Below are 14,352 nucleotides of genomic sequence, written 5' to 3'. Positions count from 1 at the left end.
ATTAATATAATTTTGTAAACAGTAAAAAAGATATATTTTCAATAATTTTCTTAATAATTCCAGAATTTCAAACTTTAAATATAAATATAATATTTAATCTCTTTTTATTACATTTTCAACTTTAATTGGTCATATAAATACACTTATTATAATTTTATTTTTTTTACTCTTTTAATTACTCTTGGTGGACTGCTATTAGTAAAGAATAATATTATAGAGGTCAATTGCCAAGTTAAAAAATATTTGCGCTTTTTTAAAAAATAGTTATGGTCAAAACTATTAAAAATTTTAATAACTTTAGTAAAGTCTTGCACGAGTTAAGGTAACTTTCAATGCAAGTAAAAACATCTAAGTACACTAATTGGGATAGTTTCATGCAATTATGGCACAAAAAATAATTAAAGACCCAGGGGGAATAAGTTATCTCACCTGTAGTAATTAAGTATTTGGGTAAAGACACCTGGATGACGATCGAAGAAATACTCATTGAGCACCGGATCATAGTTGGCCAGTGCCTCGGTCAGACGTGAGAGACGCGTTGCCGGAATTTTCTTGAGCGTCGCCTTGTATGTTTCATATCTGTAACGAGAGTGTTTAAAGAAGATGAAGAGAGATGGGAAGAGATGAAAAACGGGTGGCAATAAATTTAAGTGGATTTACATACAAATTAGCTGCACTACTCATACGCCCTGTTAGCCCCATTCGAACTGCCATTTATGCCATAATAACTTTACAAATTACCATCGCCATAATTCTTTTATCCTTGTGTGTTGTCTGCTTGACCCTTTCGCAGTTTTCCATTAAATCGCACCACAAAAAAAACTTATTGCTAACACGCTCGGTCAGGTTGGGTTGCTTCCTGAAAGTGAGTGATAAAAAAAAGAAGAAGGAAATAACCCCCCACTGGGTGGGGCCAAGGACAAGGACGCTTCAAAGTGTAAGTAAATCCAGCCATAAGCCATTTGCATACATTTCCAATTTTCTGCTGACCTTTTAGCCAGCTTCTTTTGCTGTGCATTGAAATTTTTTCCTTATTTATTTTATCCATAGAATTTTTTACAGTATATATGTAAAGTTTACATTGTAAACACATATGTATATACAACTGTATGAATGTGCATGTTCGAAATTGGTTTTGTGGCGAAAGTTTCATATTTTTTGTGTTTTGATTAAATAGCATGTTCAAATATCTTGTAATTATTGCCACAATTTGTTTTATCGATTTTTCAAGAATCCAGTGAAGCATATGGAAATGTATATTTAATGATATATGTGCAAGACTGCATGGCTATATGTCATTGGAAATTAGAATTCAGGAAAAAGCTTTAGTATAGAGATAGAAATGTATAAAGTGAGGCAGATGAGGCATCGTATCGATTTTGATTTTTTTTTTTTTTTAAGTGAGTAGAATGTTGTATGAACTTAACTCTTAAAAATGAACATAAGAATTATTTTATGCTAATAATATTTACTTAAAAATTAGTCAATAAGTTTTATTCTGTTATAAACAATCTGTGAATTAAACATTTATTTATGTTTAAGTATCCTCCGTTTACAGTGTATTTACAATTGTACATTTCTGAACTATGCTTTTTTAACCATATACTCATGAAATTATATATATTGTCATATAAGGACAAAATACTCCCCAATAGGCACTTTTTAACTTTTTAACCATATTAATTTTACTAATCAACTGAGTATTATTCCGAATTGATGCTTTAATAACAAAATCTAGCGACAAGCATTGTCCAATTGAATTTCCTGATAACCACACGAAATAATTAAATTCAATTTGTGCCAATTTCCAACAATTTATTTTAAATGACATTTCACAGCTGTAGCCCTGTTAAATTATCCCAGCCTGGCAAAATGCGCGTTGACATTTGAGAGTCTCCTGCGTCTCCCACATGCGATTCATTCTTAATTTCGAACTGTTTGTGTGGGATAAATTAAATATTTCATACGGCTGTTAAGAGCAGCAACAAGAACAAGAACAATGACATTTCGGCCAACGCACAGAACAATCGACAATAAAGTTTATTGGCCCTGCTTGATTATGGTAATTGACCATGGCAGTCTATAGCCAAGTATCGACCAATGAACACAGGACAACCAGATCATTGGGTGGTCATGCTCACTTATTCATTCGGCACTAGTTTTGTAATTTCGTTTGTGATTTCTCTTGAGTGTCCTGATTTGGACATCGGTGCGTATTCGTAACGCATTTGTCTAACTACGCTGATTGCGTTAAAAGCGAACAAACAAATAATTATCGTACATAATTTTGTAATAATTTGGCCGGGATATTTATAATTGTCATATCAATTTGGGCAATTAAGTGTTGGGCAACTTCAACGCACTCTGGACTTAAAAAAATACAAAGCAAGAAATAATTTTATATTTCGAATTCTAGCCTATAATTTCTAGGTGGACTTTCCAGTTGAATATTAAATAAAATAAATGAAACGCTTTTAGTTTTAATTTCGACAGATATTTTCCCTTCAAAGGTCGATTTTAGATAATTTATACTTTTTATGCATTATAGATATTTCAAAGAATTGAGATATTGTTGATAATGCTGCCCAGTCACAAAGTAAAAGCAAATTATGTATGAGTAAAAAAGTTGATAAAAATCATAATTTATCGCCAGAGGCATAATTGAGTTACGCTGGATGGCGTTCGCTGTTTTTAATAAAGTTTAAAAACTCAAGCAGCAAAATAAAGTTTGACGATGATTAACACTGACAAGTAGCCTTCATAAATAAAAAATAAAGTTCGTTAAATGTGTTTATAGTTTTTGCCCTTGTTCCTTTAACTAACTGCATTAAAAAATGAATATATTAATTAACCTAAAAAAAATATGAATACAAATGACAGATAATCAGTGAATAATACCGGAACCGTTAACCGAAGCTAACCATTTAATTTTTAGTACCGGAGCCGGAACCTAAATAAATTCTTTTTCAGAAACCGAAACGTTTGCACCGGTGCGATTTGTTGTTGTCCTAATACCGGAACCGAAAAAACAAAACCAAAATAGAACCTTTTATCGAAATTGTTTTTTTTTTGCGATGTACCAGAACCGGAGTTGGAACCGATATTTGTATCAGTTTGACCATACAAAACTATCAAACTATCGACAGTGATTAACTTTATGAGCTTTAAGTACAAGTTGTAAAAAAAAAGTCTTAAATTTAAGTTATTATAGAAAGAATCAACAAGATTATTTCAATGTAACGCCATATTGAACTCTCGTGTGTACCAAACCTTTTTAAAGAAGCTACTTAATTTAAAGCATACAAAAGTAAGGGAACATGTTTACCTAACACTGCACAATTTCTTATAACAAGCTTGAGCTTGAACTTAAGACAACAACGTTGTCGTCTAGCAAGCTAAAGAAGGATACTGACCATTTGAGTGAAAACATGTTCAATTGCGTAAACTTTCAATTGTCTGCAATCGGACATTTTTCCGCTCACTAATTGAAACTAAAAATTAGAAAAAAGAAAAAAAACTTAAGTACAACTTTTGTTTCAATGAGTGTTGTTGCCTAAGCAGGTTTCTCACTTTTGAAACATTTTAACCAAAAACTAGTACATTTTAAAGTTAGTTAGTAAGTAGTATTTATAAAAAGTTGGTAAGCTTTTTTTTTGAAAACAGATAATTTCTTCCTAAGATTCATAATTAATCGCAAATAGTAAACGACTCAATTGTTCATGAAACAAGTACATACATACAAAAACACATACACATAAGAAAATACACACATCAAAAGCAATTGAGTTTTTATAGCAAAACTCGCGAGTGTTCTGCATATCTCTTAATTTGACGTACGCTCAAAATGAGCGAGATGAGAGTCGTTACGCGATCAGCAGCTGTTTTGCTTTTGCTTCTCAAAGTTGTTTTGTGTTGCTTCAAAAAGTTAAAGAGAGCCAACCACAGTTTGGCGGGCTAATTTTCTCTCAACACGTTTATGGTAGCTTTCGCGCTGAAAGCTGCTACACTATTCCTCAGTTGCTAATCGACCGCTGCGATATTAGCACGCTTTAATACGGTGTCTGTTGTCATACTCATTCGGAAATCGCTAATTAACTACAAAATGCTGCGTACTCTAAGAACCACAGCCTTGTTGCGAGCACAGTGTAAAAATTATGCAGCTACTGCCTCATATGCGTCAATTCCGCAGCCTCAGACTTCTCCAGACGTGCTCTACACCGGTGTAAGTACATAAATACAGTTCATATTTATATACGATTATTTTAGCAAATCTGTTATCAAACCATTGGAAATACATATATGTACATATGTATATACATATGTACAATCTGAAAGTTTAACTGTGCGGTGTTGTTGATATGAAACATGATAATATTGTGTATTGTCGTTCTCTGACCTTGACAAAGCGCAGCTGCTCTTGCTGTCTCCCTCTGTTGCACTGCTCACTCTTATGCCGGTACTGAAAGTCTATTCAAAGCACAAATCACGATAGCAAAAAGAAAATCAAAATCTTTCGCCTCTCAATTAATACACAAGATTGACTCAAGTTTTAATTATATTTGGAAATTATAAGTAATTCCCTAGATAACGTCCATATGTTAAACTGGTTATGTCCGTATATATATGTATATTCTTTTGTACATATGCATACTAATGAATATGCATGTTATATGTACACACACAGTCATATAAATTGAAGACGTGCCAGCCGGCGAATAAGCAAAAAATCAGAGTAAAAGTTGTGGCACTTATTTGTCTGCCGGCTGTTGTTGTTCTCGCATTTCGACTCTCTTGCCGCTGTTATATCACAAAGACGCCTTCTGTGCGTGTCTCTCTTTACGCTCACCATTTGACATGCGTTTGTTTTTTTGGTCTTACTCGCAAAGTATTTGCGTTCGACTGCAAAGTTTTGTTGTCTACTGGCAACTTCCACAAATTGTAATGCTTTTCTGTCTAACGAACTGTGGAATGCATGTGGAACACATTGTATACTAATTATCTCATCTGAACTCTCCCAGTTGCACTTGAATTCTTCAAGTATAAGCAAAGTTGAAATTGAAAGTACATAATATAAATAGCAACTACATACATACATACACGTCAACTCATTTGTATTTAGCTTTTGTGCACATAGTATGTACTTATATTATTAAGTGCCGGCCAAATTTATGAAGATTAAAGAAGACTTTTAAATGCATGTTTGTGAATTTTTAGTGCTCCAAGCGATGATAAGAAGTTTTTTTTGTATCTAGAATTATTTTTTATTAATTACATACATTCATCAAATGCACAGTTTTATAATTTAATTTTATTGTCATTTATTTATAAACCTAATGTTGACTAGAGCCAATGTTAATGATTTTTTTTGTAGTTCCACAAACGAGTTTAATCTTCAAGGGCAATTGTAGACAACAAATTTATGGATGATCTGGGTTATGGATGTCTGGCGGAAAATTTTTCTCAATATTTACATTATGCAATGTCATGCTGAGTTTGCATATAAACATATTCGAGAGTGGAAACTTGATATATGTATATAATTTACGTATTATATTCTCATATTTGAATTGTATTACAAATGAAATCTACTGATTAAATAAACAGTAGATGGTGTATTTATATTGAAGCATAAGAACAAGATTGCAACAAGTGCTTATCAGCTATTGTGGAGGTGAAAAAGAGGCTACATCATGTTAGACACAATCAGTTAACAATCTTAAGCCATAAAAAATAAAATTTTGTATGACTCGTTTTTTTTTTGTAAATTGTTGCTGATTATTGCATATTTGTTCTTGTGTTGTAGCTCTTCGTAAACAATGAGTGGCACAAGAGCAAGTCGGGCAAAACCTTCGGCACCATTAACCCCACCACGGAGCAGACCATTGCTGAGGTGCAATCCGCAGGCAAGGAGGATGTTGACTTTGCCGTAAAGGCGGCACGTCAGGCATTTAAGTGAGTAAACCAACAAAAACTATTCGTTTGCTAATCTCTCGAATTCTTAAACTTTCAGATTGGGCTCCCCTTGGCGCCGCATGGATGCTTCGGACCGTGGTCGTTTGCTCTACCGTCTGGCTGATCTCATGGAACGTGATCAAGTCTATTTGGCAGTAAGTATTTAAGACAACTGTTATAAGTCGCAAATGTTAACACCCTAATTATTTTTAGAGCCTGGAGACCCTCGACAATGGCAAACCATACAGCATGTCCTATAACGTGGATCTGCCGACTGCAATTAAGAATCTGCGTTACTTTGCCGGTTGGGCGGATAAGACTCACGGCAAAACGATTCCCATGGATGGTGATTTCTTCACATATACACGCCATGAGCCGGTGGGTGTGTGCGGCCAGATTATACCCTGGAACTTTCCCATTTTGATGATGGCCTGGAAACTGGGTCCTGCCCTGGCCACCGGTAACACAATTGTCCTGAAACCTGCTGAGCAGACCAGTCTGACAGCATTGTACATCGCCCAACTGGTGAAGGAAGCTGGCTTCCCCGAGGGCGTGGTTAATGTGCTGCCCGGTATGGGTGAGACAGGTGCTTTCCTGGCCAATCACCAGGATGTCGATAAGGTCGCCTTCACGGGATCCACAGATGTTGGCAAACTGATTCAATTGGCATCGGGAAACACCAACTTGAAGCGTGTCACGCTCGAATTGGGCGGCAAATCGCCCAACATTATTTTGGCCGATACCGATTTGGATTATGCCGTGGAGTCGGCACATTTTGGTCTCTTCTTTAACATGGGTCAATGCTGCTGTGCCGGCTCTCGCACCTTTGTGGAGGATAAGATCTATGATGAGTTTGTGGAACGCAGTGCGGAGCGTGCAAAGAAGCGTTCCGTTGGTAATCCCTTCGAGCTGACCACCGAGCAGGGCCCCCAGGTCAACCAGGAGCAGATGGACAAGATTCTGGGCCTCATCAAGACAGGCCAGGATCAGGGCGCCAAGATTGTCGCCGGTGGCAAGCGTCCCCAGGGTCTACCCGGCTATTTCGTTGAGCCCACGGTCTTCGCCGATGTCCAGGACAATATGACAATCGCTCGCGAAGAGATTTTCGGACCCGTTCAGCAGTTGATTCGTTTCAAGAAACTCGACGAGGTCATCGAACGTGCCAACAACTCTGACTATGGCCTGGCTGCCGGTATCTTTACCAAGGATCTCGACAAGGCCAACTACCTGGTGAATGGTCTTCGTGCCGGCACAGTTTGGGTTAACACCTATAACGCCTTAGCGGCTCAGGCTCCATTCGGTGGCTACAAGATGTCCGGCCATGGACGCGAGAATGGCGAATATGCGCTCTCCAATTACACAGAGGTTAAGAGTGTCATTATCAAGGTGCCACAAAAAAACTCTTAAATACTCCCCACAAATGAGGATGTTTTTTCTATTTGGTGCAGACAAATTGAAATAGAACTTCCAGTTAAGATTACACGCACATTTACTCGGCAGTGACATTCGCTCTGTATTTTCCATTTGATTTATTATAAGTAAAAACTGATTTAAATACAATTGTTTATAAAAATAATGTAAAACGACCATTTATTTTAAATTAGTATTCGGAATATTCTGTTAAAATATGCTTGATATTTTCTATTGAAACAACTTTGATTTTAGATTCTATCAATATTATTTTAATTATTGTTTTGCTGTGGTCAGACCAGACAAACAAGCACCTAGCAATAGTTTTAAGTTTAAATAGCAATTGCCCTGTAGACGATAGACAGTTTAAGGTCATTAGAATTAGAAGAACCTAAATTATTTAAAAGGCTTTCACTTGCTGGTTTCGAAAATGTTCAGCCGTTGAAAAGTCAATTAGCATTTGATTGTAATGGTAACTGCCTATAAATAAATATTTAATATAATCGATAATATCGATATAAGGGTAATTAAAAACTTGAATAATTTCTGGGTTATCACATAAGGGTGGTATGGCCATTTACATAAGTAAGGCACAACTTCGTCCTTTCATTCCAACTTTGATTGAGATAGAACATTGTATCAAACTGATACCTAGATATATGTACATATAGATTACATTACAACTTTAAGTTGCGAATTATATGAAAATCTGCATAAGAAAAATATTCTCCGGCATTTCAGTATCTGTAGCCCAACTTCACAGTAATCTCCGGCTTTAAAATAGTAAACTATCCTAGTGAATAGATTCTGTAAAATAGATAGACGGCTCAAATACAAACAACTGCTTGAGACATTCAGAAAGTAATTTCAGCATTCGCTTAATACAGGGTGTTACTAGCTTACAACCAGTGTTAGCATTTATAGTAAGTTCTATCTTTGTGAACTCTTGCTTTGTGTGTCAATCTTTTGGTAGCAACACACACAACAGCACATCTACATAATATATTGATATGTGAACTTGGCTGACGGGAAAACCACAAGAGGAGAAAACATCGCTGGCATCTATAGATATATGTTTATATGTTATGCATGTCTGTATCGTAGTCAGACAGGTCGTTGCAAAGTTTTTGCATTATATTGGACAGCAGCTGAGCATGTCAAGTGCTTTGCGGTCACAGCAAACTTGCAGCTTATTTTATTCTATTTTATTTCATTCCATTTTATTTTACTAGAGTTGTTTTTGTTGTTGTTGTTATAAAATTGAATAAAAGCATTTGTTTGCAATTTATTTAAAACTTGTCTTTTCCTTTTCGCATTGGCAGTAAATTGTAAATTGTATTTTACTGGCCTCGACTCCTTGCGGTAAATACAATTTATTTGAAAGTACCTTTGGGATAACATATTTGATTTATTTATAAACAAAGTTTGCAGGTGACTGGAAGTTACTTGCCACTATGTTAAGTGATTTTCTTTGTGCCAAAGTTAATGATTGGAAGGTTAAAAAACTTAAAGAAACTTTGCGAAGCTCTTTAAATATTCTGGCAAATGTGTAATCAATTTGAATTAAAGAATGCTTTAAATTATGTCCACATGAAGGCTATAAAAATTGTTCGAGCGATAAATTTGCTATAATATTCAATTCAATTTTTAATCAAAATATTGTATACCCTCTAAAGAAAACAAGGAATAACTTTCATGTTTTAAAAAATTTAACAAGCTAGTTTAAAATTCGTTTCACAGGGTCATGCAGGGTATTTATTGGTCAATCCTGAGAATCAAATTATTGCAGTCTTGCGTGTTTTTATTCCACTTCAGTAGTTTTTATGGCATTTGAGCATTCGCAAGCCTTAATACCCTGGCAAATGCAAATGCAATATATTTCAATACGTGCTTTCCAACCCAAACACCCAACCATCGAGCGATCCATCAAATACCACGCCCACATGGCGTATACGAAATTGTTTTTACCGGCAGCAATTTAAATAGATTTTGCTGAATGTCAATTTCATGCATATTCATATATAAAACACTATCAACAAAAAACTAAAAATTGCCACAATAAATACTATGAAAATTATAAATGATTTCCAGCCACTTCGAGGAAAACAACATTGGGAGGGAGGATGAGGACGAGGAAGAAGAGGAAGAGGAATGTGCCTTGGACGCTGCCAAAAGCGCAGCCGTGCGCAATGAGCCGAGTGCACAGGTACACTGGAGTGTTCGTTGCGGATTCTCTCTCGTTCCAGTCAAAGAACAACAGCACAAAACACAATTGAAAATAATTTTTCTGAAAAACACCGCTTAATGTGCACTAAATGTTTTTAAGCGGGACGGAAGGATGGACGGACAATGGGACACAGTGCACTAAGGACTAATGGATACCACGTAAACAGAATAAATGAGGCAGGGACATACTTATAAGTCGGGAAAATAAAGCAATTTAATAGTGTCAATGAATTAATATTATAATGACTGTACATTTTCCTTATCCAAGATCCTAACTTATAATACAAAAATTATAAGACTGAAATGAGAGTTTTTAAAATATAGCGTGCATAAATATGAAAAGCTTAAAGTATTTTCGTAAGAAAATAGGAATGAAAATGAATTACCCTAAGAAGAATAAGTGTAAGTATCTTTGACTTCTTTTATTCTAATAAAAATCTACGAACTAAGTAGGATATAGAATATAGAGATATTCGCTCGTGTCTAGGAATATAAGAAATATTTGTTGATTCTATTAAAATTAAAAAGTTTTTAGAATTTCTAAAAATAGAATAACTTGAAGTAAATCGATAGAAATAAATACGAAACCAAAGAACCAAACCGAAACCAATAAAGGTTACGGTTTCGGTTCCGGTATGTTCCAAAACAACTATTTTGGTAAAAGGTTCTATTTCAGTTTTCTTATTCGGTTTCGGTATCAGTGCCGGTACGTAATGGTACACCAAATAAATTTTTTAATATTTTAAAATGATAAGGTGTTCTTTTTTTTAATAATTATGACATCGAAGTAAACATCTAGATTCAGAGGAATACAATTTTTTGAACGATTATAATAAAATTTGATTGCAGAAAAAATTTAGATGCCAAACCATGATCAAAATGACATTCCGCTGGTACAATTTTGCCAAAGTTGTGACAGTTCGAATTTGCTCAATCCTCTGATTTAGTGTGATGTGTAACAATTGCTAGACTATTAGAATAGTCTATACCATATCCTTAAAATGCAAGTTATAATAAACGGCGTGATACAAGCTATTTTCATGCATTGCGCCCCCTTTAATTACGCGTATCTCGGCTTCGGATCCATGAACATGCATCGTAATATAGGACCAGGGTATTACAATTATGATGCCTTTGGGCCGCAACTATAACTTAGGATTTGGCACTTAATTAGGTGGCGCGGGGAGGACAGAGAAGATGGCTACAAGGACGTGCTGCACCAAAAAAAAGCGCAAAGTTGGCCAATTTGCCGGCACATTTTTTTTTTCTATCTTGAAACTGCCTTTGCCGTAGCATTAAGTGCCAGCCATTCGACTTTATCGCATTGTGTCCACTCGATTACGTTGTTATGGCCCTGCCAAAAGGTCTAAATGAGCGAATAGCGAACACCTAACATATAAACGAACTGTGAGTCCACCTGACTAGGCGAAGAGAGAGTAAAAGAAGGAGGGACAACATCACCACTTTGATCATTAACTGGAAAATGGCTAGGGACAAGCTGCAGATAAGCGAAAAGCAAATACAAAGCTAACGCAGCGATAGCACAGGATTGGGTTGTTAACAAAGGCTCAGACAGCCGCAGGATATACCCACGGGGATTAGCAGTCCAAGTACGAGGAAAGCAGGATCAAGGCATTTTACTCGTCGCGTCGTCAATTCTGACATCTTAAGTCGGGCAAATATCTTTATTCTCTCTTTATTTAAAACGACTGAAAAAACATGCACAATTCCAGGCTTCAGCTCTTAACTTATTCATGAGAAAAACGAATAAATGTTTTGTAAGTTTGGTTAATAATTATTTAATGTCGACAATTTAAAATAATGCAAACTTTGCGAAAAATTACTCTTCAAATAATAGTTATAGTGCATACTTTCATGTGTTGGCTTTCGGTGCTTTAATTTAATTCAATGCAAGCCTACAAATATGCTTTAATTTTAAATTCATTTCAATAAGCTAAATTATTGGCAATAAAATATGGTATAAAAGGGATATTTAAAAATGAACTCATGAACTCTTCTTAATTTAGCTCATAATTGTATGCGGGCTGTGTGCTAATTTTTAGACCCCGTACTTAAAAAAAGTACAGGGGTCTATTGGGTTTGTTTTACCGAATATGTGCGTAACAGGTAGAAGGAGGCGTGGCAGACCCTATAAAGTATATATATTCTTGATCAGCATCAATAGTCGAGTCGATATAGCAATGTCCGTCTGTCTGTCTGTCCGTCTGTCTGTCTGTCTGTCTGTCTGTCTGTCTGTCTGTCTGTCTGTATGAACACCTAGATCTCGGAGACTATAAGAGCTAGAGACACCAAACTTGGTATGTAGGTTCCTCTATACTGCAGGCAGATCAAGTTTGTTTCAAAAATCAGCCACGCCCCCTTAACCGCCTGCAAATCGACATTGAAAATTTCATATCCAAATTATAAGAGCATTTTGAAAGCCAGAAATTCCAGATTTTGCACAGATGAAGATATAATTGTCCTAAATTTTTGCTGAAAATTTCATTCTGATCGCACAGTAAATAGCGAAGATATTCAAATAATAAATTTTGCTGTTAAATTCGTTGATGGCGCGTTGGCAGTAATTAAAACTTGAATATCTTGATAAAACAAAAAATTTATATTAACATATTATATAACAAATTGGCGTCCATTCAGACGTGAGCTTCGGTGGCGCAGTGTACTGAGTCGCGGAGTCGGACAGTGCTCGTGGGTTCGAGTCTGCCGTGGGCGAAAGATTTTAATTTATTTATGTTCGAATTCAATTTCATTTTATATTAAAACAAACTCAGTGCTTATTTAAAATGTAATATTAACATTAAATGTTAAAATATAAATTATTTCTTTTACTTTTTAATTGAGCACTAAAACAAGCAATATGGCCATTTAGGAGGATAAAGACATAAGTGCGAGAGTGGCTCAACACTTTGAGCCTTTGTCTTTTGAAAATTTTGCAATTTTGTCGCGGTTCGATTCCGGCGGGAACAACTTTTTTCCAGCTGAATTTTTTTTTTAATTTTTACAATTTATTGAAATTGTTATTTATGAATGTTATACTGACATTTAATATTGAATACATGTTTAAAAATTTCATTTAAATAATTTTACATTGGTATTTATATAAACGTTAAGTTAAAATTCTATGTTAATTTCATGTTTATTATAAATTTACTGTGTAAATTTATGTTTTTAGTAAATTTGTCTTTTTTTGGTTTTCAATTATTTTACTATTTGATTTAACATTTAGCATGTTTAACATGCAGTTTTAATTTATTCTCTGTTAAGGTTTCACTTATGCTTAACATAGCCAAATATGCATAAACGCATGTTTATATATATATGAATGCTTAGCTAGAAACTTCTTTTGTTTTGGCGCGTGCCAACATATGTATGTATGGATGTCCTGCTCTTCCTAATGATTAATGCATATGTATGTCTATTTGACTTTAAACTGACTCTTTTTCAACTCTTTTGTGCGCGCTGTGTACAAGTGATTTTGAAATTTGATTTTGTTGTGCTACCAAGTGTTCCATTTTAAGATAATTATCACAAAATTTTTAATTATATCGGAAGCAAATTCGAGCGGCGACAAATTTAATATATAAGAGTTTATGGTAATCTTAAATATTATTTAGTTTTTAGAAGTGACTGATTTTGGATAGTAAGTACGGGGTCTCCGACAGTCGAGTATGCTCGACTGTAGCACCGGCCGACTAGTTTATAGACAAAACCGGTTTGGGTGACCCCAAAATTACCACACAAACGCGCTTTTAAGTATGTAAAAGGGGTGTATTAAAATTTAGGCAAGCACCTAGACTATGTATGTATTGGTGTGTTTACATTTTCACATACAGACACAAGTGCACTTAGCCCAATATACTGCGCCTATCAATGCAGCTGCGTGTGGCGCGTTTTTGTGAGTCAGCATTTAGGCCGGAGAGTGCCTGTCGTCGATGTCCTCAGACAGACAACATCCGCTTATGACCATAGCTAAATAGTTCCAACGCTTTTACAGTCACCGCGTCATTTTAAGGCAATGAGAGCAAATTTGTGCCAGTGCTAAAATTAGTACAATTAGGCATAAAATGGAACGAGGCCAACAAAAAGCGCAACGCGTATACGTAATATTCAATTAGCTCTTAGGATAAAATCAATGATTCTCGTAAATTTGTTAAGTGATGTCGAAACTAATGAAAGGAAAATTTGCAATTTAAAGTACATACTTTAATAGTCAGCAAACTGCCATACTTGAGTTAACTAGAATATTCAATTCTTTCTATTTTCTCTATACAATTATAGTTTTCATTTAGCTTTTCAAAAATAAATGCCTGCATTAAGGCTTAAGAACTTAAAATTTTAAATCGTTGGATAAGATTTCATGGTTAACATTACTTTGCCACAAAAACGACATAAGCTCAGACATACACACATATGAGTGTCCATTAGTAATTAAGAAAATTGAGCAGACATTTCGACAAAGCAAAGATTAAATATCTTCACTAATACACAGCAAATATTTGATGTAATTAATTTATCCCAGAGAAACCAACCGAAATATATAATAGTTCCGTTAAAGTGTTCTATTTCGGCTTTGTCCCTTTGGCTTTGTCTTGTTAGTAACAGTAGTAAGTAACTTTTGAATATAAATTAAAATTATATACACTTATGTACAGAAAATAACAAATAATTTTTTGAAAAATGTATAGATACCATACCGGTACATTTCCGGGTAATCATTTTGAAATGTAAACGAATTATTTGAAT

General features: G+C 35.0%; 2 protein-coding genes across 2 annotated transcripts in view; one reads left to right on the top strand and one right to left on the bottom strand.

The window, feature by feature from the left end:
* The window catches only part of LOC117779829 (potassium voltage-gated channel protein Shaw), a 34,854-nt gene that overhangs the window by 12,512 nt on the left and 7,990 nt on the right, over positions 1–14,352 (bottom strand). The window contains exon 2 of the mRNA XM_034616151.1: positions 430–579. Coding sequence (XP_034472042.1) covers positions 430–579 — 150 coding nt within the window. The remainder of the gene's footprint in view (positions 1–429; positions 580–14,352) is intronic.
* On the top strand, positions 4,021–7,528 carry LOC117780289 (aldehyde dehydrogenase, mitochondrial). The gene is made up of 4 exons (XM_034616748.1): positions 4,021–4,222; positions 5,804–5,952; positions 6,011–6,107; positions 6,166–7,528. Exons 1-4 carry the CDS (start codon positions 4,103–4,105, stop codon positions 7,357–7,359), a joined length of 1,560 nt encoding a protein of 519 aa, XP_034472639.1. The 5' UTR covers positions 4,021–4,102; the 3' UTR covers positions 7,360–7,528.

This window comes from Drosophila innubila (assembly GCF_004354385.1).
Source record: "Drosophila innubila isolate TH190305 chromosome 2L unlocalized genomic scaffold, UK_Dinn_1.0 4_B_2L, whole genome shotgun sequence".
NCBI lineage: Eukaryota > Metazoa > Arthropoda > Insecta > Diptera > Drosophilidae > Drosophila > Drosophila innubila.
Note: the sequence above shows the minus strand (reverse complement) of the source record. Positions and strands in the feature narration are given on the sequence as shown.